The 25021-nt window shown below is 52.5% G+C and overlaps 1 protein-coding gene across 1 annotated transcript in view; it reads left to right on the top strand.

The window, feature by feature from the left end:
- The window catches only part of LOC132569158 (BRCA2-interacting transcriptional repressor EMSY-like), a 35984-nt gene extending 11528 nt beyond the window's left edge, over positions 1-24456 (top strand). The window contains exons 5-14 of the mRNA XM_060235345.1: positions 2479-2739; positions 7305-7454; positions 11699-11872; positions 13311-13346; positions 14739-14875; positions 15112-15285; positions 16004-16202; positions 20825-20878; positions 22547-22711; positions 24239-24456. Of these exons, the coding sequence (XP_060091328.1) occupies positions 2479-2739; positions 7305-7454; positions 11699-11872; positions 13311-13346; positions 14739-14875; positions 15112-15285; positions 16004-16202; positions 20825-20878; positions 22547-22711; positions 24239-24456 (1568 nt within the window). The remainder of the gene's footprint in view (positions 1-2478; positions 2740-7304; positions 7455-11698; positions 11873-13310; positions 13347-14738; positions 14876-15111; positions 15286-16003; positions 16203-20824; positions 20879-22546; positions 22712-24238) is intronic.
- Positions 24457-25021: the final 565 nt, after the last annotated feature.

The following is a 25021-nucleotide window of genomic DNA, read 5'->3' as shown; positions in this document are numbered from 1 at the left end:
AGGGCTCTTCTAATGTTTTTTGAAGGCCTCGGTCTCTCTGCCCTGCTGTTGGCCCTCCAGAGGAACTGACTAGCCCCTGTGTGAGATAGGAGGCTGGACTAGATGGACCTTCCCTGGTCTGACCCAGCAGCGCTCTTCCGATGTTCTTCTCAGGGGAAGGCCTCGGTCTCCCTGCCCTGTTGTTGGCCCTCCAGAGGAACTGGTTGGCCACTGTGTGAGACTGGAGGCTGGACTAGATGGACCCTCACTGGTCTGACCCAGCAGGGCTCTTCTGATGTTCTTCTCAGGGGAAGGCCTCAGCCTCTGTGCCCTGTTGTTGGCCCTCCAGAGGAACTGGTTGGCCACTGTGTGAGACTGGAGGCTGGACTAGATGGACCCTCACTGGTCTGATCCAGCAGGGCTCCTCTGATGTCCTTCTCAGGGGAAGGCCTCGGCCTCTGTGCCCTGTTGTCGGCCCTCCAGAGGAACTGGCTGGCCCCTGTGTGAGACAGGAGGCGGGACTAGATGGACCCTCACTGGTCTGACCCAGCAGGGCTCTTCTGATGTTCTTCTCAGGGGAAGGCCTCGGCCTCTGTGCCCTGTTGTTGGCCCTCCAGAGGATCTGGTTGGCTACCGTGTGAGAAAGGCTCCTAGGCTGGCTGGCCTCCTCATCTGAGTCAGCAGGGCTCTTCAGATCACGCATGGATCGTGTAGTGTAAGAAAGCGCAGTCAAAGAATCTGAAACATCTAGTAAATGGCTCAACAAGACTAGATCACAAAAATTAGCATAAAACAAAACAAAAACAAGTGTGTTGCAAGCAGCCTTGAACAGCAAAGAAAAGCCAGTTATGAATTATTTGAAAAAATAAAGGATGCAAAAAAAAAAAAAAACCCGAATCTGTGAACACTGGCCAGGTCTGTGAGAAAAGCCTTAGACCAGGGATGTCAAACAGGCAGTCCGAGCGTCAGATCAGGCCCCCTAGAAACTGGCTCTCATCTGCTTCCTTCTGTCTCTCTTGCTTCCTTCTGCAGGACAGCTTGCCTTGTCAGGCTTGCTCAGTCGCACAGGAGCTACAGAGCAAAGCCTCAGTTTTCTCCATTGGCGCTCCTCCTTTTTTTTGGGGGGAACAGCGTGCTTTGCCAGGCTCTCTCAAATCACACAGCAAAACTACTGAGCCAAGCCTCTCTTCCTTCTATTGACCGAGGCTCCTCCCCCTCCTGGCCCCCTGGGCAAGGAAGGAAAGAGCCAGAGCTTCCTTTGCCCGGTTCCCTCGATCACACAGGAGGGATACAAAAAAAAGCACCTTTTAAGACCAAGTGCTAATGTTTTACTCATGGTTTATTTTAAGTTTTAAAAAAATCTTTAATCGCGTTTGCCCGTGCCCTTTATAGCGTTTCTATCTCTGCTGCCCGGCATCACATTTCATGACACGCATGGCCTGGCCCGACAAGGCCTTATTTATGTCAGATCCGGCCCTCGTAACGAACGAGTTCGACACCCGATTAGGCCCAACCCGATTTCCACTCACAGGCTCCTCCTTGGATCCTGCCAGTCTTGGTGTGCTGATTTACTTCTTTTCTTCCCTGTCTCTCCAGCAGGGACCCGAAGGGGCTCGTATCATTCTTTCTCCTCCATTTTATCGCCCTACATCCCTGCAAAGGAGGCGAGGCCGAGAGCGCACAACTGGCCTCAAAGCTTTCTGTTGCAGAGGGGGGATTTTCACCTGCCCTCCCCGGATGCTAGTTCCGATGCTCCAGCCACCGCAGGGGCTTGTCCTGCCTTCCCAAGCAGGGCTCGGGGGCCGCTTCAGCAACTGCTGTATAGCCATGTGTGCCAGGGGTGGAATTCTAGCAGGAGCTCCTTTGCATATTAGGCCATGCCCCCCTGATGTAGTCAGTCCTCCAAGAGCTTACAAAAAAGAGCCTTGTCAGCTCTCGGAGGATTGGCTACATCAGGGGCATGTGGCTCAGGGGTGGAATTCTAGCAGGAGCTCCTTTGCATATTAGGCCACGCCCCCCTGATGTAGCCAATCCTCCTGGAGCTTACAAAAAAGAGCCTTGTCAGCTCTCGGAGGATTGGCTACATCAGGGATGCGTGGCTCAGGGGTGGAATTCTAGCAGGAGCTCCTTTGCATATTAGGCCACGCCCCCCTGATGTAGTCAATCCTCCAAGAGCTTACAAAAAAAGAGCCTTGTCAGCTCTCGGAGGATTGGCTACATCAGGGGCGTGTGGCTCGGGTGGAATTCTAGCAGGAGCTCCTTTGCATATTAGGCCACGCCCCCCTGATGTAGTCAATCCTCCAAGAGCTTACAGTGTGTCCTGTAATAAGAGCCCCGTAAGCTCTTGGAGGACTGGCTACATCAGGGGGGTGTGGCCTAATATGCAAAGGAGCTCCTGCTGCAAAACAAAGCCCCGCCCTGTGCGTTTGGTCTTCATAACCTCTCAGCAGTAGCAAACAAAGGGACACTGGAACCTTGAGCTGACCTCCTCTCTTCCAGGCGTGTCCACGTCGGCCATTAAGGTGGCCTCGGCCAGGCTGCCTTCTCCCAAAAGCTTGGTGGGGACGCCGACCCAGATCCTCGCGCAGTTTCCCAAGCAGCAGCAGCCGCAACAGGTGCAGCAGCCGCAGCTGACCCAGGCTTCGACAGTCACCCAGACGCCAGCGCCACCGCAGCAGCCGCAGCCACCCCCGCCACCTCCGCAACCGTCTCCTCTGCCCCCCGGCATCAAGCCCACCATCCAGATAAAGCAGGAATCAGGTAAGGGGGTGGCGGCTGCAGCCCTGGATTTCTGGGCTTTCCCGTAGGGCTGCCAGTGCCTGGGAGGAGAGGGGGAGAGAGAGAGAGACACACACGTGTGTGTGTATGTCTGTGTGTGTCTCTGTCTCTCTGTGTCTGTGTGTGTCTGTATATGTGTGTAATGTATGCAATGTATGTATGTATGGCCACCAAGAAATGATATCACACCCCTGCAGGAATTACCAAAAACTCTCTGGTTTATGATAGAGTTTCAGGTGATTCCCTAGAGAAGCATGATGCAGCTTCCTGGGGGCCGTGTTTTTACCATATGGTTTTACCATAGAGCTGCTGGGGACTCCTAGAGAGGCATTGCATGACTTCAGAGTTTTCTTGGAAGTTATACCGCATCATAGAGAAGTCATTTTGGTGTAGTGGTTAAGTGCGTGGACTCTTTCCTGAGAGAACCGGGTCTGATTTCCCCACTCCTCCGCTTGCACCTGCTGGAATGGCCTTGGGTCAGCCATAGCTCTCTTATCTGGGAGAACCGGGTTTGATTCCCCACTCCTCCACTTGCAGCTGGTGGAATGGCCTTGGGTCAGCCAGAGCTCTCTTATCTGGAAGAACCGGGTTTGATTCCCCCACTTGCACCTGCTGGAATGGCCTTGGGTCAGCCACAGCTCTCGTAGGAGTTGTCCTTGAAAGGGCAGCTTCTGGGAGAACTCTTTCCACCCCACCCACCTCACAGGGTGTCTGTTGTGGGGGAGGAAGGGAAAGGAGATTCTGAGCTACTCTGGGACTCCGATATTCAGAGAGAAGAACTCTGGCTAACCAAGATCAGCTGGCAAAAAGGGATGCTTGGGAAGGTCGACTCTATGGCATTGTACCCTGCTGAGGTCCCTCACCTCTTCAGGCAACCCCTCCCCATATTAAGTCCCCCTCCAAACAATACCTCCCCTCATAGCTTCTGAATCAGTTTGGTGTAGTGGTTAAGTGCGTGGACTCTTATCTGGAAGAACCGAGTTTGATCCCCCCCTCCTCCACTTGCAGCTGCTGGAATGGCCTTGGGTCAGCCATAGCTCTCTTATCTGGGAGAACTGGGTTGGATTCCCCACTCCTCCACTTGCAGCTGCTGGAATGGCCTTGGGTCAGCCAGAGCTCTCTTATCTGGGAGAACTGGGTTTGATTCCCCACTCCTCCACTTGCAGCTGCTGGAGTGGCCTTGGGTCAGCCATAGCTTTCTTATCTGGGAGAACTGGGTTTGTTTCCCCACTCCTCCACTTTCAGCTGCTGGAATGGCCTTGGGTCAGCCATAGCTCTCTTATCTGGGAGAACCGGGTTTGATTCCCCACTCCTCCACTTGCAGCTGCTGGAATGGCCTTGGTTCAGCCATAGCTCTCTTATCTGGGAGAACCGGGTTTGATTCCCCACTCCTCCACTTGCAGCTGCTGGAATGGCCTTGGGTCAGCCATAGCTCTCTTATCTGGGAGAACCGGGTTTGATTTCCCACTTCTCCACTTGCAGCTGCTGGAATGGCCTTGGGTCAGCCAGAGCTCTCTTATCTGGGAGAACCGGGTTTGATTCCCCACTCCTCCACTTGCAGCTGCTGGAATGGCCTTGGGTCAGCCAGAGCTCTCTTATCTGGGAGAACCGGGTTTGATTCCCCCCTCCTCCACATCCACATGCTGGAATGGTCTTGTCCTTGAAAGGGCCATTTCTGTGAGAGCTCTCTCAGCCACACCCGCCTCACAGGGCCATAGCTCTTGCAGGGTTGTCTTTGAAAGGGCAGCTTTTGGGAGAGCTCTCTCAGCCCCACCCACCACACAGGGTGTCTGTTGCGGGGGAGGAAGATGAAGATTGTAAACCGCTCTGAGGTTCAGAGTGGAGGGTGGGATATAAATCCAATATCTTCTTCACCAGTGAGGGCCCCCCATCCGTGTCCCCCCACCTTCACCTCCCAGTTTCTAGCCACCCAACTGAATTGTTGGGCATGGAATCGGGAAAGGGAATGTTGGTTCACCAGACGTTGCCACTTGCAAGATGCAGCGTTGCAGAATGGCTTTAGGATTGCTGCTTGCTGTGGATACCAGATGGATCCTTCCCATTTAAAGGCAGTGTTCTCTGTCTATCTGTTCCTGGGAGAAAGTGGGGAGATGGCAATCGGGTGGATTGCCTTCAAGGCCACTGTGAAAAGTCTTGGGGGCTGTCACCCTGACCCTGAAGACAAAGAAGATGATGATTTATATTATGCCCTGTGCTCTGAGTGTCAGAGCAGCTCACACTCTCCTTCCTCCCCTCCCTAAAACAGACACCCTGTGAGGTGGGTGGGTCTGAGAGAGCTCTTACAGTAGCTGCCCTTGCAAGGACAACTCCTACAAGAGCAATGGCTGACCCAAGGCCGTTCCAGCAGCTGCAAGTGGAGCAGTGGGGAGTCAGACCTGGTTCGTCAAGATTAGAGAGCACACGCTTAACCGCCGCACCAAACCGGCTCTCACTGAGCCTTGTGCTGGATGGGAAAGGAGTTGCATATTGTGAGAAAGCGAGGAAAGTGCTTCTTTCTCTCCCTTCTGTATCCTGTGCATAATCTTGTAAACCTCTATCATGTCACCCCGCAGTCGACGTTTCTCCAAGCTAAAGAGCCCCAAGCGTTTTAACTTTCCTTCCTAGGGGAAGTGTTCCGACCCTTGAAGCATTCTAGTTGCCCTTTCATAGAATCCTAGAGTTGGAAGGGACCTCCAGGGTCATCTAGTCCAACCCCCTGCACAGTGTGGGAAATCCACATATACCTACCCCAAATTCACAGGATCTTCATTGCTGTCAGATGGCCATCTAGCCTCGGTTTAAAAACCTCCCAGGAAGGAGAGCCCACCGCCTCCCGAGGAAGCCTGTTCCACTGAGGAACCGCTCTAACAGTCAGGAAATTCTTCCTAATGTTGAGCCAGAAACTCTTTTGATTTCATTTCAACCCATTGGTTCTGGTCCTACCTTCTGGGGCCACAGAAAACAATTCCCCACCATTCTCTATATCAGGGGTGGCCAACGGTAGCTCTCTAGATGTTTCTTGCCTACAACTCCCGTCAGCCTCAGCCAGCATGGCGATGCTGGCTGGGGCTGATGGGAGTTGTAGGCAAAAAACATCTGGAGAGCTACCGTTGGCCACCCCTGCTCTAGATGACAGCCCTTCAAGTCCTTGAAGATGGGGATCATATCACCTCTCAGCCGCCTCCTCTCCAGGCTAAACATCCCCAGCTCCTTCAGCCTTTCCTCACAGGACTTGGTCTCCAGACCCCTCATCCTCTATAGGACAGCCCTTCAAGTCCTTGAAGATGGTGGTCATATCACCTCTCAGCCGCCTCCTCTCCAGGCTAAACATCCCCAGCTCCTTCAGCCTTTCCTCACAGGACTTGGTCTCCAGACCCCTCATCCTCTATAGGACAGCCCTTCAAGTACTTGAAGATGGTGATCATATCATCTCTCAGCCGCCTCCTCTCCAGGCTAAACATCCCCAGCTCCTTCAGCCTTTCCTCACAGGACTTGGTCTCCAGACCCCTCATCCTCTATAGGACAGCCCTTCAAGTACTTGAAGATGGTGATCATATCACCTCTCAGCCGCCTCCTCTCCAGGCTAAACATCCCCAGCTCCTTCAGCCTTTCCTTATAGGACTTGGTCTCCAGACCCCTTATCTCCTATAGGACAGCCCTTCAAGTCCTTGAAGATGGTGATCATATCACCTCTCAGCCGCCTCCTCTCCAGGCTAAACATCCCCAGCTCCTTCAGCCTTTCCTCACAGGACTTGGTCTCCAGACCCCTCATCCTCTATAGGACAGCCCTTCAAGGACTTGAAGATGGTGATCATATCACCTCTCAGCCGCCTCCTCTCCAGGCTAAACATCCCCAGCTCCTTCAACCTTTCCTCATAGGACTTGGTCTCCAGACCCCTCATCCTCTAGATGTCAGCCTTTCAAGTACTTGAAGGTGGTGATCCTATCACCTCTCAGCCGCCTCCTCTCCAGGCGAAACATGCCCAGCTCCTTCAACCTTTCCTCATAGGACTTGGTCTCCAGACCCCTCATCCTCTACAGGACAGCCCTTCAAGTACTTGAAGATGGTGATCATATCACCTCTCAGCCGCCTCCTCTCCAGGCTAAACATCCCCAGCTCCTTCAGCCTTTCCTCATAGGACTTGGTCTCCAGACCCCTTATCTCCTATAGGACAGCCCTTCAAGTACTTGAAGATGGTGATCCTATCACCTCTCAGCCGCCTCCTCTCCAGGCTAAACATCCCCAGCTCCTTCAGCCTTTCCTCATAGGACTTGGTCTCCAGACTCCTCCAGAAGCCCTTTTCTGGACTTCAACCGGGTTCTCTCAGATTAGAGTCCACGCTCTTAAACTACTGCACCAAACTGGTTCCTGACCATCGGCCTGATCCAACATGGCTTCTCTTACGTTGTCTTTGTGGCGCCCCTCCCCACCCCAAGGGTAATGGCTTAGAATGAGATCTGCACGTGTATCTCCATTGTGCATTGTGTGCTTTGGCTTGTGCCTCTTCCTTTTCCGAAGCTCCGCCGTTCTCTCTTTCCTCTGCCAGGGGTCAAGATAATCACTCAGCAGGTGCAGCCCAGCAAGATCCTCCCCAAGCCAGTGACGGCCACCTTGCCCAGCAGCAGCAACTCCCCCATCATGGTGGTGAGCAGCAACGGGACGATCATGACGACCAAGTTGGTCACCGCCCCCACCGGTGAGTGTCCGGGTGACGGAGCGGAGCGTCTTGCAAGCGCCGCCGGACTCTTGCCCTTTTCTACCCCGTAATCTTGTTGGTTTCTTACAGTGCTAACGGGACTTGAATCTAGGTGTTCTACCATAGACTACCAGGCCTTGGGAAGATTGTGAAGACCTTCCGTCTCCATTGGCTGAGGCTCCTCCCTTGGGGAGAAAGGGGGAGGGAGTGGAGAGCTTGCTCTGCCAGGCTCTCTCAATCGCACAGCAGAGCTACTGAGCCAAGCCTCTCTTCCTTCTATTGGCTGAGGCTCCTCCCTTGGGAAGGAAGCGGGGGAGGAAGAGCTTGCCCTGCCAGGCTCTCTCAATCGCACAGCAGAGCTACTGAGCTAAGCCTCTCTTCTTCAACTGGCTGAGGCTCCTCCCCCTCCTGGTCCCCTGGGGAAGGAAGGAAAGAGCCAGAGCTTCCTTTGCCCAGTTCCCTGAATCCCATGGAAGAGATACAAAGAAAGCTCCTTTAAGACCAACGAGTGCGCACAACCATGGCCCAACCCAACGTGGCCCGGCCCGAAAAGGTCTCATTCATTTCCAATCTAGCCCCCATGAGTTTGACACGCCTACCTTTGAGGTCTCGCATCCAATTCCTAGGCAGGGCTGACCCCGCTTAGTTTCTGAGATTTGGCAAGATCAGGCTCACCTGGACTATGCAGGTCAGGGGAAGAACCCCTTTGCAGGAAGCTGCTCACAGCAGTATGGAGCACAGTCACAGACTCCTAGAAGAGTCGGAAGGGACCCTCGCGGTCATCTAGTCCAACCCCCTGCGCAACGCAGGAAACTCACAAACACCTCCCCCTAAATTCACAGGATCCTCATTGCTGTCAGAGGGCCATCCAGCCTCTCTATAAGAACCTCCAAGGAAGGAGAGCCCACCACCTCCCAAGGAGGAAGCCTGTTCCCCTGAGGAACTGCTCTAAACTCACAAACACCTCCTCCTAAATTCACAGGATCTTCATTGCTGTCAGATGGCCATCTAGCCTCTGTTTAAGAACCTCCAAGGAAGGAGAGCCCACCACCTCCCGAGGAAGCCTGTTTCACTGAGGAACTGCTCTAAACTCACAGACACCTCCCCATAAATTCACAGGATTTTCATTGCTGTCAGATGGCCATCTAGCCTATGTTTCAAAACCTCCAAGGAAGGACAGCCCACCACCTCCCGAGGAAGCCTGTTCCACTGAGGAACCGCTCTAAATTCACAAACACCTCCCCCTAAATTTACAGGATCCTCATTGCTGTCAGATGGCCATCTAGCCTCTGCTTAAAAACCTCCAAGGAAGGAGAGCCCACCACCTCCCAAGGAAGCCTGTTCCACTGAGGAACTGCTCTAAATTCACAGCCACCTCCCCCTAAATTCACAGGATCTTCATTGCTGTCAGATGGCCCTATATTCTCTGTTTAAAAACCTCCAAGGAAGGAGAGCCCACCACCTCCCGAGGAAGCCTGTTCCACTGAGGAACCGCTCTAAACTCACAGATACCTCCCCTTAAATGCAGAAGATCCTCATTGCTGTCAGATGGCCCTCTATTCTCTGTTTAAGAACCTCCAAGGAAGAAGAGCCCACCACCTCCCGAGGAAGCCCGTTCCACTGAGGAACTGCTCTAAACTCACAGACACCTCCCCCTAAATTCACAGGATCTTCATTGCTGTCAGATGGCCATCTAGCCTCTGTTTCAGAACCTCCAAGGAAGGAGAGCCCACCACCTTCCAAGGAGGAAGCCTTTTCCACTATGGAACCGCTCTAACGGTTAGGAAGACCTTCCTAATGTTGAGCCGGAAACTCTTTCGATTTAATTTCAACCTGCTGGTTCTGGTCCTACCTTTTTGGGGGCCACAGAAAACAATTCCTCAGCATCCTCTATAGCAAAGCCCTTCAAGGACTTGAAGATGGTGATCGTATCACCTCTCAGCCGCCTCCTCTCCAGCAGTTGTTCTGATGCAGCAAGACTCTTCTAGTGTTCTTATCAGGAGAAGGCCTCAGCCTCTATGCCCAGTTGTTGGCCCTCCAGAGGAACTGTTTGGCCTGTGTGTGACAGAATGTTTGGCGCAGGTTGACCATTGATCTGATCCAGAAGGGCTGTTCTGATGTGATTACGAAGGTCTCAGCCTCTATGGCCTGTTGCTGGTCCTCCAGAAGAACTGGCTGGCCACTGTAAGACAGGATGCTGTACTAGATGGGTTATTGGTCTGATCCAGCAGGGCTCTTCTCGTATCTGTGCTTAATTTTATGGGGTGGGGGGGTTATAATGCATTTTTTTAAACCTTAAATTGTTTTGAACGCTTTGGCTGTGTAACAGCGAGTCATTTTGCAGATAAACCGTTAACCGGGGATTTTGCTGCCTTAGCTTGGGATAGAACCCCCTGGCTCTGCGGGAGGATACCCCTGTGAATGAGATAGTGGGAACAGGGTCTAACAGCCCCAACCTGTCGCATATTGAGCTCTGCTTCTGTTCCAGAGAACGTGCCTACTTGAGTCTCCCACAGCCCTTTAAGTACTTGACGATGGTGATCGTATCACCTCTCAGCCGCCTCCTCTCCAGGCTAAACATATCCAGTCCCTTTTGTACAGCGCAACCCCATTGCCTGTGCAGGGAAGCCCTCTGTTATGGTTCAGTTTTGCCTAGTTTGCAGGATCTCAGAGTGGAGATCAAGGCCTGGTTTTCACTGAAGGAGAATCAAACTCCTTCAGGGGAGGGACGGTGGCTCAGTGGTAGAGCATCTGCTTGGTAAGCAGGAGGTCCCAGGTTCAATCCCCGGCATCTCCAACTCAAAAGGGTCCAGGCAAGTAGGCATGAAAAACCTCAGCTGGAGACCCTGGAGAGCCGTGAATAGGGCTGTGGCTCAGTGGTAGAGCATCTGCTTGGGAAGCAGAAGGTCCCAGGTTCAATCCCCGGCATCTCCAACTAAAAGGGTCCAGGCAAATAGGTGTGAAAAACCTCAGCTGGAGACCCTGGAGAGCCATGAATAGGGCTGTGGCTCAGTGGTAGAGCATCTGCTTGGGAAGCAGAAGGTCCCAGGTTCAATCCCCGGCATCTCCAACTAAAAAGGGTCCAGGCAAGTAGGCGTGAATAACCTCAGCTGGAGACCCTGGAGAGCCGTGAATAGGGCTGTGGCTCAGTGGTAGAGCATCTGCTTGGGAAGCAGAAGGTCCCAGGTTCAATCCCCGGCATCTCCAACTAAAAAGGGTCCAGGCAAGTAGGCATGAAGAACCTCAGCTGGAGACCCTGGAGAGCCATGAATGGGGCTGTGGCTCAGTGGCAGAGCATCTGCTTGGTAAGCAGAAGGTCCCAGGTTCAATCCCCGGCATCTCCAACTAAAAAGGGTCCAGGCAAGTAGGCATGAAGAACCTCAGCTGCAGACCCTGGAGAGCCATGAAGGGGGCTGTGGCTCAGTGGTGGAGCATCTGCTTGGTAAGCAGAAGGTCCCAGGTTCAATCCCCGGCATCTCCAACTAAAAAGTGTCCAGGTGAATAGGCATGAAGAACCTCAGCTTGAGACCCTGAAGAGCCATGAAGGGGGCTGTGGCTCAGTGGTGGAGCATCTGCTTGGTAAGCGGAAGGTCCCAGGTTCAATCCCCGGCATCTCCAACTAAAAGGGTCCAGGCAAATAGGCGTGAAAAACCTCAGCTTGAGACCCTGGAGAGCCGCTGCCAGTCTGAGTAGACAACACTGACTTCGATGGACCAAGGGTCTGATTCAGTAGAAGGCAGCTTCATATGTTCAAACTGTGTCTGTGTTGAGCTGCTTCAAACTTCAGGTGTGGAGTTTTGCACGTGATCCGTATTGTTCTGCAGATGGAGATTTAGGGACGGTGGCTCAGTGGTAGAGCATCTGCTTGGGAAGCAGAAGGTCCCAGGTTCAATCCCTGGCATCTCCATAAAAGGGTCCAGGCAAATAGGTGTGAAAAACCTCACTTTGAGACCCTGAAGAGCCTCTGCCCGTCTGAGAAGACAATACTGACTTTGATGGACCAAGGGTCTGATTCAGTAGAAGGCAGCTTCATATGTTCCTGTCATATATATATGTTCCCTGCAGAGGGAAAACTAGATGTTTCTGTCTTCCCTTCTCCCTGGTGATGCTAGTTTTCTAAAAGCAAGGTCGTTCTAACAGAAGGGGGATTCTGTCAGATCAGCAGCTCCCGTGTGCTTTGGCATTGAGCTTCTGTTCACAGTATTCAGTGTCCCAACACCCGTTTTTCCTCACCCTTGCCTTAGGGACTCAAGCGACTTACACCCGTCCGACGGTGAGCCCGTCCCTCGGAACACGTTTGACGGGCACTCCAGGGGCCGCCACGTACGTCAAGACCACCAGCGGCAGCATCATCACGGTCGTCCCCAAATCGCTGGCCACCCTCGGGGGGAAGCTGATCAGCAGTAATATTGTTTCCGGTAAGTATTGGCAGATGTTGCCGTATAGACTTTAAAACACAGCTGTTAAAAGGAACTGTTGAATTCCTTTCTGGGGGCTGTTGCTGGAGAGCCAGTTTGGTGTAATGGTTTAAGTGTGCAGAGAACACTCTTATCTGGGAGAACCAGGTTTGATTCCCCATTCTTATCTGCGAGAACTGGGTTTGATTCCCCACTCTTATCTGGGAGAATCGGGTTTGATTCCCCACTCTTATCTGAGACAACCGGGTTTGATTCCCCACTCTTATCTGAGAGAACTGGGTTTGATTCCCCACACTTATCTGAGAGAACCGGGTTTGATTCCCCACTCTAATCTGGGAGAACCGGGTTTGATTCCCCACTCTTATCTGGGAGAACCGGGTTTGATTCCCCACTCTAATCTGGGAGAACCGGGTTTGATTCCCCACTCTTATCTGGGAGAACCGGGTTTGATTCCCCACTCTTATGTGGGAGAACCATGCTGGCTGAGGCTGATGGGAGTTGTAGGCAGGAAACATCTGGAGACATCTGGAGAGCTACCATTGGCCACCCCTGATATAGAGAATGGTGTGAAATTGTTTTCTGTAACCCCGGAAGGTAGGACCACACAGGGGCAAAAAAAAAAAACACAACCCAGGTGCCATGAGGAGATCCACCAGCAGGGCCAGGATTCCAGAAGCCCCCTCCCATGGTTACCCCCCAAGCACCAAGAAGACAAAGCATCAGTGCCCCAGACATAAGAGAAGACGTGTTGGATTAGGGCAATGGCCCATCCAGTACATTTTGTGTCATACAGTGGCCAAAACCCAGGTGCCATCAGGAGGTCCATCAGTGGAGCCAGAACTCCAGAAGCCCTCCCACTGTGGCCCCCTCCAAGCACCAAGAATACAGAGCGTCACAGCCCCAGCACTAAAAGAACTAGAACTTCAGACTGCCAGACAATCTTAGGATCTCCCAGCTATACTACACACAATGCCGTGCAACAATTATTAATTATAATTATTAAAGATTTCAGGTTTTCACGGCTGGTAACATCATTAGGGTTTGTAGAATCTTTCGGGCTCGAGTGCCGTGTTCTACTGGAGAAAGTTTTTCTTCCAGACGTTTCGTTCTCAGCTGCGGAGAACATCCTCAGTGGCGTTGCAGCCGGAGCAGGCGCTCTGACCTTCTTGACTGCTGTGCATAGCGCAGCTGTTCTCCACAGCTGAGAACGAAATGTCTGGAAGAAAAACTTTCTCCAGTAGAACTCGGCACTTGAGCCCAAAAAATTCTACAAACCCTAATAATTATAATTATTACTTTCTTACGCCTGTGTTCCTTGTATTTAGCATCTCTTTGCCTTCCCTTCCCCACCCCCACCCTGTGCCTGCCAGTTGGCAGAAATCCTAGTGAATGCCACTATTTGTAGACCAAGCTGTTTTATTTTTTGCTTTCTTTAAAGGTAACTCCTTGATGAAGACCTATTTTCAACAAAAAGGTATCCAAAACAACACTGCTCAAGAAATTGTGTCTGGGTGATTGTCGCCGAATGCCCTCTTCCCAATGATGTTGTGGATGATTCCCTAGCACTGAGATCCCCAGCATGGTTTCTGTGGGCGCCATGAAACTAGCCCACACTTTTGCAGGTGTTTTTAGAAAGTGGGTGGGGCCAGGTGGAACTTTTGCCCAGCAAGGCTTCTGATTGGCCAGAAGGGAGGTGTGCTCGGCTGTGCAGATTTTTAAAAGCATTGACTTTGGCAGCAGCTGCCGCCACAGCCCAAGGGTCTTCACTGGGTGGCCAAAGGTGAACCGCAGCCGCCATTTTGTAGCTGGCCCCACCTCCAGCAGCAGCCATTTTGTGGCAGTGCGCAGCACCCTCTACTGGAATTCCAATGGTGCCTGCAGGCTCTAAAACGGTTGGGGGGGCCCCTCCCTAGCAGTTAAAAAATGACTGGCATATCCCAAGCAACGTTTCCTCAACACTGTGCAGCCTTTTTGAGCAAAAAATTCTACTTTGTGAGCTTCCGGCATTAAAAGTTGGGAGCGAGCAATTGAGCTACTGCATACATTAGTTTGTTCTAGGGTCATTTTTCCTGAGCTGAGACAAAAACGTGTGAGCCGGAGGATGAAAATCTGTGAGGTAGCTCACGCTAACTCAGCTTAGAGGGAACACTGGTCAGGGGCCATCCTTCCTGAGGTAAAACAAAAATGTGTGAGCTGGAGGCTAAAAATTTGTGAGGTAGCTCACACTAACTCAGCTTAGAGGGAACACTGGTCAGCGGCATACTTCCTGAGGTAAAAAACGTGTGAGCCGGAGGCTAAAATTTTGAGAGGTAGCTCACGCTAACTCAGCTTAGAGGGATCACTGGTCAGGCGCCATCCTTCCTGAGGTAAAACAAAAATGTGTGAGCTGGAGGCTAAAAATTTGTGAGGTAGCTCACACTAACTCAGCTTAGAGGGAACACTGGTCAGGGGCATACTTCCTGAGGTAAAAAACGTGTGAGCCGGAGGCTAAAATTTTGAGAGGTAGCTCACGCTAACTCAGCTTAGAGGGAACACTGGTCAGGGGCCATCCTTCCTGAGGTAAAACAAAAATGTGTGAGCTGGAGGCTAAAAATCCGAGGTAGCTCACACTAACTCAGCTTAGAGGGAACACTGGTTGGAAGTTCCCCATCACACATTATGGACCCCATCACACATTATGGAAAAGTTTGAATACTGTACCCACTACCCATGTTCCCTCCCACAAGATTCCCCCCCCCAAGTGCTGTAGGGCCAAAACCACCTCAAATTGAATGGGCGGGGGGGGGGGCAGTTGGAACACAGCAGCAGGTTTCCCCATCTTAACCCCTAGGCCTACTTTCCCCCCTCTGTTCTTTTTGCTTTTAAGGAACAACCACCAAAATCACCACCATCCCTGTGACATCCAAACCGAACGTGATCGTCGTGCAAAAGACGACCGGCAAGGGCACCACCATTCAAGGCCTCCCCGGCAAGAACGTCGTCACTACATTGCTGAACGCTGGGGTAAGCGAGAAGTGGGGAGGGACGGTGGCTCAGTGGTAGAGCATCTGCTTGGTAAGCAAAAAGTCCCAGGTTCAATCCCCGGCATCTCCAGTTTAAAAAGGACCGGTCAATAGTTGATGGGAAAGACCTCAACCTGAGACCCTGGAGACCAGAAGGTCTGACTTATGTGTAAGACAGCTTCACGTGTCCAGGGTGGGAACAGCCTTCCCGATGTCCCCCGTCTGTCTCACCCTCAGGGAGAAAAAACCATTCAGGCGGTGCCAGCCGGGGCGAAGCCAGCGATCATCACTGCCACCCGGCCCATCACCAAAATGATCGTCACTCAGCCGAAAGGGATCGGGTCTGCCGTTCAGCCAGCCACCAAAATCATCCCCACCAAAATCGTGTACGGCCAGCAAGGAAAGACGCAGGTAAGCCAGACAGGTGGCTTTAAAAGCGGCATTTGGGGGGAGGGGGTATAAATGTAAAATGGTGCGCGGGGTGGAGAGAATGGGCAAAGAGAACTTTTTCTCCCTCTCCCAAAATACTGGAACTTGAGGGTGTCCAGTGAAGGAGACGGGCAGTAGGTTCAGGATAGACAAGAAGAAATATTACTTTATACAGATAGATCCAGGTGGGACACTGTCTGGGGCAGTGATGCTCTGTATTCTGGGTGCTTGCGGGGGCACAGTGGGAGGGCTTCTAGTGTCCTGGCCCCACTGGTGGACTTCCTGATGGCACTTGGGGGTTTTTTGGCCACTGTGGCACAGAGTGTTGGACTGGGTGGGCCATTGGCCTGATCCAACGTGGCTTCTCTGATGCTGGCCTTGAAAGGGCAGCTGCTGTGAGAGCTCTCTCAGCCCCACCCACCTCATAGGGGCTGTTGTGGGGGGAAGTAGACAAAGGAGATTGTAAGCCGCTCTGAGTCTCCGATTCAGAGAGACGAGCGGGGTATAAATCTGCAGTCTTCTTCTGTCCCTATGAGAAGAAGTAGAATAAAAAATGCAAATGATATCCTCGTATAATACGATAGCTCCAAAACATGTAACTCTTTGGTGAAGAGCCGGCCCCGCTTGGGCCGATCTGCATCCATCAGTCAGAAGCTTCACAGCTCAGGTGAGATTCTTCTTTCTTTCTTTCGTCTCTCAGGTGCTGATCAAGCCCAAACCGGTGACCTTCCAGGCCACGGTCGTGAGCGAGCAGACAAGGCAGCTGGTCACCGAAACCCTGCAGCAGGCGTCCCGCGTGGTGGAGGCGGGGGCCGCCACGCTGCCGGAAGTGAAGGAAGAGCCCCAGGCGTACACCGACAGCAGCTCCTCCTCCACTGAATCCTCACAGGGGTCCCAAGGTGAGAGGTCCTGGAAGGTCGCCATTGGGTCTTCGTTTGCTCCGCGTGCACCCCCCGCCTTCCTCCCCTGGGGGAACCTGAAGCAACTTACCTCCTTCTTGCCTTCATTGTATCCTCACTACAGCCCTGCGAGGTGGGTTAGGCTTGGGGGGAGTGACTGGCCCCGAGGTCACCCCGCAGGTTTCCCTGGCAACCAGGGTCTCCCAGATCCTAGGTCATAAGAACGTCAGAGAAGCCATGTTGGATCAGGCCAGTGGCCCATCCAGTCCAACACTCTGTGTCACATAAGAACATAAGAGAAGCCATGTTGGATCAGGCCAATGGCCCATCCAGTCCAACACCCTGTGTCACATAAGAACATAAGAGAAGCCATGTTGGATCAGGCCAGTGGCCCTTCCAGTCCAACACTCTGTGTCACATAAGAACATAAGAGAAGCCCTGTTGGATCAGGCCAGTGGCCCTTCCAGTCCAACACTGTGTCACATAGAACATAAGAGAAGCCATGTTGGATCAGGCCAGTAGCCCTTCCAGTCCAACACTCTGTGTCACATAAGAACATAAGAGAAGCCATGTTGGATCAGGCCAGTGGCCCTTCCAGTCCAACACTCTGTGTCACATAAGAACATAAGCGAAGCCATGTTGGATCAGGCCAGTGGCCCATCCAGTCCAACACTCTGTGTCACATAAGAACATCAGAGAAGCCATGTTGGATCAGGCCAATGGCCCTTCCAGTCCAACACTCTGTGTCACATAGAACATAAGAGAAGCCATGTTGGATCAGGCCAGTGGCCCTTCCAGTCCAACACTCTGTGTCACATAAGAACATAAGAGAAGCCATGTTGGATCAGGCCAGTGGCTCTTCCAGTCCAACACTCTGTGTCACATAAGAACATAAGAGAAGCCATGTTGGATCAGGCCAGTGGCCCATCCAGTCTGACACTCTGTGTCCCACAGTGGCCAAAAACCAGGTGCCATCACGAGGTCCACCAGTTGGGCCAGAACTCCAGAAGCCCTCCCACTGTGCCTCCCCCAAGCAGCAAGAATACAGAATATCACTTGGCCCAGACAGAGAGTTCCAGAAATATGCTATACCTCTGTTCCAGATGCTGATCCTATCTCCTCTTGAAGCTGGCAATACTTGCAGCCACTACCACCTCCTGTGGCAGTGAATTCCATGCTCAAGACAATGCATCCTCCCGGACTGAATCAAGATCTGGGTTCCATTTATCAGTTCTAATTTCATGAAGTGCCCAGGCGTTCTCGCATTGTGAGAAAAGGAGAAAAGGACTTCTTTCTCTTCCTTCTCTATCCCAGGCCTAATCTTGTAAACCTTCTTCATGTCACCCCTCAGTCGACGTTTCAGTCGACGTAAGTCTGACTTGCATTGGGAAAGATGCGGGCACCAGCAGCAGGGATGACTTGCATCCATTCCCATCTTCCAAGGGGGGCTCTGCATGCAGCCCTGCCTCCTGATGGCCCCTGGGTTTTGGCCACTGTGTGACACAAAGTGTTGGACTGGATGGGCCATTGGCCTGACCCAAGATGGCTTCTCTTATGTCCTCTGTAACGTTGCTGCTTGTGGGCGGGGGGTGAGTCTGGGAGGGCTTCTGAAGTCCCAGCCTTCTGGTGGACCTCCTGATGGCCTCTGGGTGTTGAACTGGAGGGGCTAAGGTCTGATCCAACATGGCTTCCCTCATGTTCTTATGTCTGGAGCCAGGACACTAGAAGCCCTCCAACTGTGCTGGGAGCGGGGCACAGTGGGAGGGCTACTAGTGTCCTGGCCCCACTGATGGACCTCCTGATGGCACCTGGGTTTTTTGGCCACTGTGTGACCCAGAGTGTTGGACTGGATGGGCCACTGGCCTGATCCAACATGGCTTCTCTTATGTGACACAGAGTGTTGGACTGGATGGGCCATTGGCCTGATCCAACATGGCTTCTCTTATGTTCTTGGGGTTACCAAGAGAGCCAGTTTGGTGTAGTGGTGAAGTGTGTGGACTCTTATCTGGGAGAACCGGGTTTGATTCCCCACTCCTCCACTTGCAGGTGCTGGAATGGCCTTGGGTCAGCCATAGCTCTGAAAGGAGTTGTCCTTGAAAGGGCAGCTTCTGTCAGAGCTCTCTCAGGCCAAACCACCTCACAGGGTGTCTGTTGTGGGGTAGAAAGGTCAAGGAGATAGTGAGCCGCTCTGAGATTTGGAGTGGAGGGTGGGATATAAATCCAGTATCATCATCATCTTCTTCCAGACTTATTTATATCCCACCTTTCTCCCCAATGGGAACCCTAAGCAACTTGCATCATTTCCCTCCTATTGAATTGCAACCAAGCGAGAAGCTCGGGACAGTGCATCCTCCCGGACTGAATCAAGATCTGGGTTTCCTGTCTCATTGCGAAATCTCCATGCCTACCCCCCCCCCCGCATATTGCACCTAATCTAATCACGCCCCTTGTGGTCATTTGGCACCTGAAATCGCCCCCCTGTCCAAGATATAAGGACAGATGGGCTCCCTTACTAGCCCTATCTGAAGAAGCGAGCGGTGACTCACGGAAGCTCCTCCCCGGCCGCAAATTTTGCTAGTCCTTGAGGTGCTCCTGGACTCCCGAAGAGGCGTCTTGTTAAAATGAACTTCTGCTGGAAACGTAGGGTTACTGTTAAGGGTTATGCACAACCTCCCTCCCTGACTTTAAGACCATCACAAGAGCCCTGCTGGACCAGACCAGTGGCCCATCTAGTCCGAGCACCCAGGCTACAGGGCCAGCCGTGCCCTTAGGCGAACTAGGCAATCGTCTCGGGCGCCGGCCTTCTGGGGACGCCAAATTGGGTGTCCATCGTATGACTCTGCGACGTAACCGGTGTCAGGGGGGTGAGTGCCGGACGTTAGCCTTTCCTGGGGTGACAGATGATCTAGGGCCAGCCCCGTCTCACGAAGTGGCCAAGGAGTTCCTCTGGAGGGCCCACGACAGGGCAGAGAGGCTGAGGCTTTCCTCGAACGTCACCTCCCGCCTCTGGGATTCAGAGGCTGACTGACTCCGAAGAGCTAGATCCAAGCAGGCAGCCGTGTTGGTCTGAAGCGGTAGAACGAAACAGCGAGTCAAGTTTGCACCTTTAAGACCAACTTGGTTTTATTCCGAACGTACGCTTTCGTGTGCTCTTAGGCGCACTTCATCAGACGAGGAACCCGGCACTGTGAGCGGAGCCGCACAGAGCTGGTAGGCGGTGGCTCAGAATGCAAAACGGTACAGATTTAAGATGCAATGACGGAATGGTAAAATTAGCTGGTAGGCAGTGGTTCAGAATGTAAAATGGTACAAACATAAGATCCAATGAAAGGAAAGGTCCCCTGTGCAAGCAGCAGTCGTTTTCAACTCTGGGGTGACGTCGCATCACGTTTTCACGGAAGACTTTTTATGGGGTGGTTTGCCATTGCCTTCCCCAGTCCTCTACGCTTTCCCCCCAGCAAGCTGGGGACTCATTTGACCGACCTCCGAAGGATGGAAGGCTGAGTCAACCTTGAGCCAGCTACCTGAACCCGGCTTCCGCCGGGATCGAGCTCAGTTCGTGAGCAGAGCTTAGGACTTGCAGTACTGTCAGCTTCAACACTCTGCGCCCCGGGGCTCTTAAGATCCAGTGACAGAGTAGTGAAATTAAATTGAGCGTGCTCCTGCTCCTCCGCTCAAAGGTTTGCTCAGTTTGTTAATTTTACTATTCCGTGATTGGATCTTATATTTGTACCGTTTTACGTTCTAGATCACTGCCTGCCGGACAATCTTACTATTCCGTCATTGCATGTTAAATCTGTACCATTTTACATTCTGAACCACTGCCTACCAGACAATTTTGCTATTCCGTCATTGCCTCTTAAATCTGTACCGTTTTGCATTCTGAGCCATCGCCTACCAGCTATGTGCGGCTCTGCTCACTGTGCCGGATTCCTCGTCTGATGGGAGGGACAGTGGCTCAGTGGTAGAGCATCTGCTTGGTAAGCAGAAGGTCCCAGGTTCAATCCCCGGCATCTCCAACTAAAAAGAGTCCAGGCAAGTAGGCGTGAAAAACCTCAGCCTGAGACCCTGGAGAGCCATGAATGGGGCTGTGGCTCAGTGGTAGAGCATCTGCTTGGGAAGCAGAAGGTCCCAGGTTCAATCCCTGGCATCTCCAAAAAAGGGTCCAGGCAAATAGGTGTGAAAAAACCTCAGCTTGAGACCCTGGAGAGCCGCTGCCAGTCTGAGAAGACAATACTGACTTTGATGGACCCAGGAGGGTCTGATTCAGTATAAGGCAGCTTCATATGTTCATATGATGAAGTGTGCTTAAGAGCACACGAAGGTGCAATCTTAAAGGTGCAATCGACTCCTACTTCGTTTGACTCCGAACAGGAAGGTTCCCTTTTGTCTTCGTGACCGGTAGCCGCTGATAGACCTCTCCTCCACGAATCTGTCCAATCCCTTTTTAAAGCTGCCTGTGACTTTGGCTCCTTTGGCGGCCATTTTGTGGTTGGGCCCCCCACCCCGAGTCAGAATCCCAAAGGGGCCCATAGGCTCCAAAAGGTCGGGGACCCCGGTATGTAGTATTCTCCTCCTGGAGATTTTCTCTTCCCATCTGTGTAATCTTTGTTTCCTATTAGGCCGTAAATTTTCGAGGAACATACTCACTGCTACCACCAGAGGGCAAGCGTGGCGTGAGTATAATCCAGCGGCTCCGAATGGGAGGAGCTACGGACATGGTTATTACTGGCAAGGCAGTAGACAGCACACTTCTCACGGGTGTTGGCGCTCACCTTTAAAGCCCTCAACGACCTGGGACCCTCACACTTTCGGGACCGCCTCTCCCAGCATGATACTCCCTGTCTTTTCTGATCTTCATCAGCGTTTATCGAAGGTCCCCAGTCCCCAAACTGTCTGTCTTGTGTCAAGCAGCTACCCAGGGATCTTTTTGTCAGAAAATACGTGGTAGAGCTCATTAGCGTAACTCATTAGCATATGCCCCCCCAGCCAAACGCAACCTGATGCAAGAAAGGAGAGCCCCGGGCGAGTGAGACCTGCTTGGGCTGGCTAGAGATCCAGTCAGCCCAAGCAGGCCTCGCTGTCCTGGGGCTCTCCTTGGTCACGCTTCTGGAATGGCCTTGGGTCAGCCATAGCTCTCTTCTCTGGGAGAACCGGGTTTGATTCCCCGCTCCTCCACTTGCAGCTGCTGGAATGGGTCAGCCAGAGCTCTCTTATCTGGGAGAACCGGGTTTGATTCCCCCTCCTCTACTTGCAGCTGCTGGAATGGCCTTGGGTCAGCCAGAGCTCTCTTATCTGGGAGAACCGGGTTTGATTCCCCACTCCTCCACTTGTACCTGCTGGAACGGCCTTGGGTCAGCCAGAGCTCTCTTATCTGGGAGAACCGGGTTTGATTCCCCCTCCTCTACTTGCAGCTGCTGGAATGGCCTTGGGTCAGCCAGAACTCTCTTATCTGGGAGAACCGGGTTTGATTCCCCCTCCTCTACTTGCAGCTGCTGGAATGGCCTTGGGTCAGCCAGAGCTCTCTTATCTGGGAGAACCGGGCTTGATTCCCTACTCCTCCACCTGCAGCTGCTGGAATGGCCCTGGGTCAGTCATAGCTCTCTTATCTGGGGGAACCGGGTTTGATTCCCCCACTCCTCTACTTGCAGCTGCTGGAATGGCCTTGGATCAGCCAGAGCGCTCTTACCTGGGAGAACCGGGTTTGATTCCCCTCTCATCTACTTGCAGCTGCTGGAATGGCCTTGGGTCAGCCATAGCTCTCCTAGGAGTTGTCCTTGAAAGGGCAGCTGCTGTGAGGGCTCTCTCAGCCCCACCCACCTCACAGGGTGTCTGTTGTGGAGGGAGTCTCTGATTCAGGGAGAAGGGCGGAGTATAAATCTGCAGTTCTTCTTATTCTTCTTATCCCTCCATTTTGTAACGACTCTAGCAACGGCTAATAGAGTCGTAATCGAAATCTGTAAACTTTTATTTCCAATGCCCGCTGGTGGCATAGATCAGGGGTGGCCAACGGTAGCTCTCCAGATGTTTTCTTTTTGCCTACAACTCCCATCAGCCTCAGCCATCATGGCCAATGGCTGGGGCTGATGGGAGTTGTAGGCAAAAAAAACATCTGGAGAGCCACCATTGGCCACCCCTGGCATAGATAACAGAAGGATTTCTGGCCTAGTAGGAACCTCGCCTCCTTTTCCTTTTCCTGTTCTGCTCTTGCTCGTTTTTGTTTTTAAGAAAAAACTAACTTCGCTCGATTGGAGCCTTGAGTTTTCCAGCCAGAAGCCGGAGCCTGCAGTCGGGTAAGCGATTGGGAGGCCAACGCGGAGGTCTGTCTTTCTCCCACCTCTCAGATTCCCAGCCGGTGGTCCACGTCATCGCCTCCCGAAGCCAGGACTGGTCCGAGCACGAGATCGCCGTGGACTCCAGCCCCACCATCATCTACCAGGACGTCTCCAGCGAATCGCAGTCCGCCACTTCGACGATAAAAGCCCTCCTGGAGCTCCAGCAGACGACAGGCGAGTAGATCTCGGTTTGGAACTTGGCACGGAGGTGGCTTCTCTTTTGCCTGCCTCGGGTAAACTGACTTTTATTTGTAGCACGTTGGGAGGGAAAAGTCAGCAAATGGACTTCATTTGGCGACGAAGATGGTGAGGGGTCTGGAGACCGAGTCCTATGAAGAAAAGTTGCAGGAGCTGGGGATGTTTAGCCTGGAGAGGAGGCGGCTGAGAGGTGATACGATCACCATCTTCACGGACTTGAAGGGCTGTCCTATAGAGGATGGGGTGCAATTGTTTTCTGTGGCCCCGGAAGGTTGGACCAGAACCAGTGGGTGGAAATTAAATCAAAAGAGTTTCTGGCTCAACATTAGGAAGAACTTCCTGACCGTTAAAGCAGTTCCTCAGTGGAACAGGCTTCCTCGGGAGGTGATCGGCTCTCCTTCCTTGGAGGTTTTTAAACAGAGGCGAGATGGCCATCTGACAGCAATGAAGATCCTGCGAATTTAGGGGAAGGCGTTTGTGAGTTTCCTGCATTGTGCAGGGGGTTGGACTAGATTTCTCTGGAGGTCCCTTCCGACTCTAGGATTCCGTGAGTCTGTGAAACATCTGACATTCTGTGTGGCTCTTACATTAAGCAAGTTTGGCCACCCCTGCCTTCTAAGCTCGTATGGAACATACACTTGGTAATCAGCAGCAGCAAACACCCAAGTTCCAATTCCCTGCGCAGCCAGGAAGCAAACTTGGGTGACCTTGGGGGCCCATCACCCTCTCTCAGCCTGGCCTGCACCACACGTGGGATTTTTAAGGCCAGGGCTTTTTTTGTAGTAGGAACTCCTTTGCATATCAGGCTCCGCCCCCCCCCCCCCCCCGATGTAGCCAATCCTCTAACAGCTTAAAGGGCTCTTAGTACAGGGCCTATGTAAACTCCAGAAGGATTGGCTACATCAGAGAGGTGTAGCCTAATATGCAAAGGAGCTTCTGCTAGAATTCCACACACCTCCCTGGTGTAGCCAATCCTCCAAGAGTTTACAGGGCTCTTAGTACTGGGCCTACTGGAAGCTCCAGGAGGACTGGCTAAATCAGGGGGTGTGGCCTAATATGCAAAGGAGCTTCTGCTAGAATTCCACCCCTGGGCCACACACCCCTGATAAAGCCAATCCTCCAAGAGCTTACAGGAAGCTCCAGGAGGATTGGCTGCATCAGGGAGGTGTGGCCTAATATGCAAAGGAGCCTCTGCTAGAATTCCACCCCTGGGCCACACCTCCCTGATGTAGCCAATCCTCCAAGAGCTTACAGGGCTGTTAGTACAGGGCCTACTGTAAGCTCCGGAGGATTGGCTACATCAGGGGGGTGCGGCCTAATATGCAAAGGAGCTCCTGCTACAAAAAAAGCTCTGTAAGGATCAAATCCACACACACTGTGGAGCTTCTTGGGAGACGGGGAGGCCTATACCAGCGTTTGGTACAGGATGCCACAGAGGTAAAAATGGATCCGGGGTCTCTTATTTTTGGCTTGACGGCGTTGCCCGCTCGCTTTCCTTTGCAGTGAAGGAGAAGCTGGACTCCAAGCCAAGGCAGCCGACCATCGATCTGAGCCAGATGGCCGTCCCCATTCAGATGGCCCAGGAGAAACGCCACTCTCCGGAAAGCCCCTCCATTGCTGTGGTGGAATCCGAACTCGTGGCCGAATACATCACCACTGGTAAGCGTCCTGTAGCCTCGCCGCGTTTCTGTGAAAGCCGACCTGTTGGGGAGCTTGCTTAAAAACTTTTAATTCCTTTTCATTTATTCGTTATTCTGCTAAATGAGCAAATGGACTTGTTTGCTGGGTTGGTTTATACCCCCGTTTTTTCTCCCAACGGGGACTCAGTTGTGACTCAGTTAACATTGTTCTCCTGTCCTCCGTTTTATCCGCACAACAAACCTGCGAGGAAGACCGGGGTGTGTGTGTGTGCGCGTGCGTGCACAACTGGTTCAAGGTTGGTCAGCGAGCTTTCATAACCATCCCAAGCGGTCGCACAGTGTCAGTACAATGGAACGCAAGAACAGCTGTATGAATTCCAAGTAAAACTCTCCGTTACGAATCATCACTCGTTTTCGTTCATGCACAGCAGCAACTACAGAACGTGGAACGCTCCAAAGTAATACAATATTTTCAAAAAATGTATTTGTTTTTGGAAGCGGCCCCGTGGCGCAGTGGTAAAGCAGCAGTACTGCAGTACTGCGCTCTGAACTCTCTGCTCACGACCTGAGTTCGATCCCGGCGGAAGCTGGATTCAGGTAGGCGGCCCGAGGTTGACTCAGCCTTCCTTCCGAGATCGGTAAAATG

This window comes from Heteronotia binoei, chromosome 3 (genome assembly GCF_032191835.1).
Source record: "Heteronotia binoei isolate CCM8104 ecotype False Entrance Well chromosome 3, APGP_CSIRO_Hbin_v1, whole genome shotgun sequence".
NCBI classification, from domain to species: domain Eukaryota; kingdom Metazoa; phylum Chordata; class Lepidosauria; order Squamata; family Gekkonidae; genus Heteronotia; species Heteronotia binoei.
The sequence above is the reverse complement of the archived record's forward strand: the minus strand, read 5'-3'. Positions and strand labels throughout refer to the sequence as shown.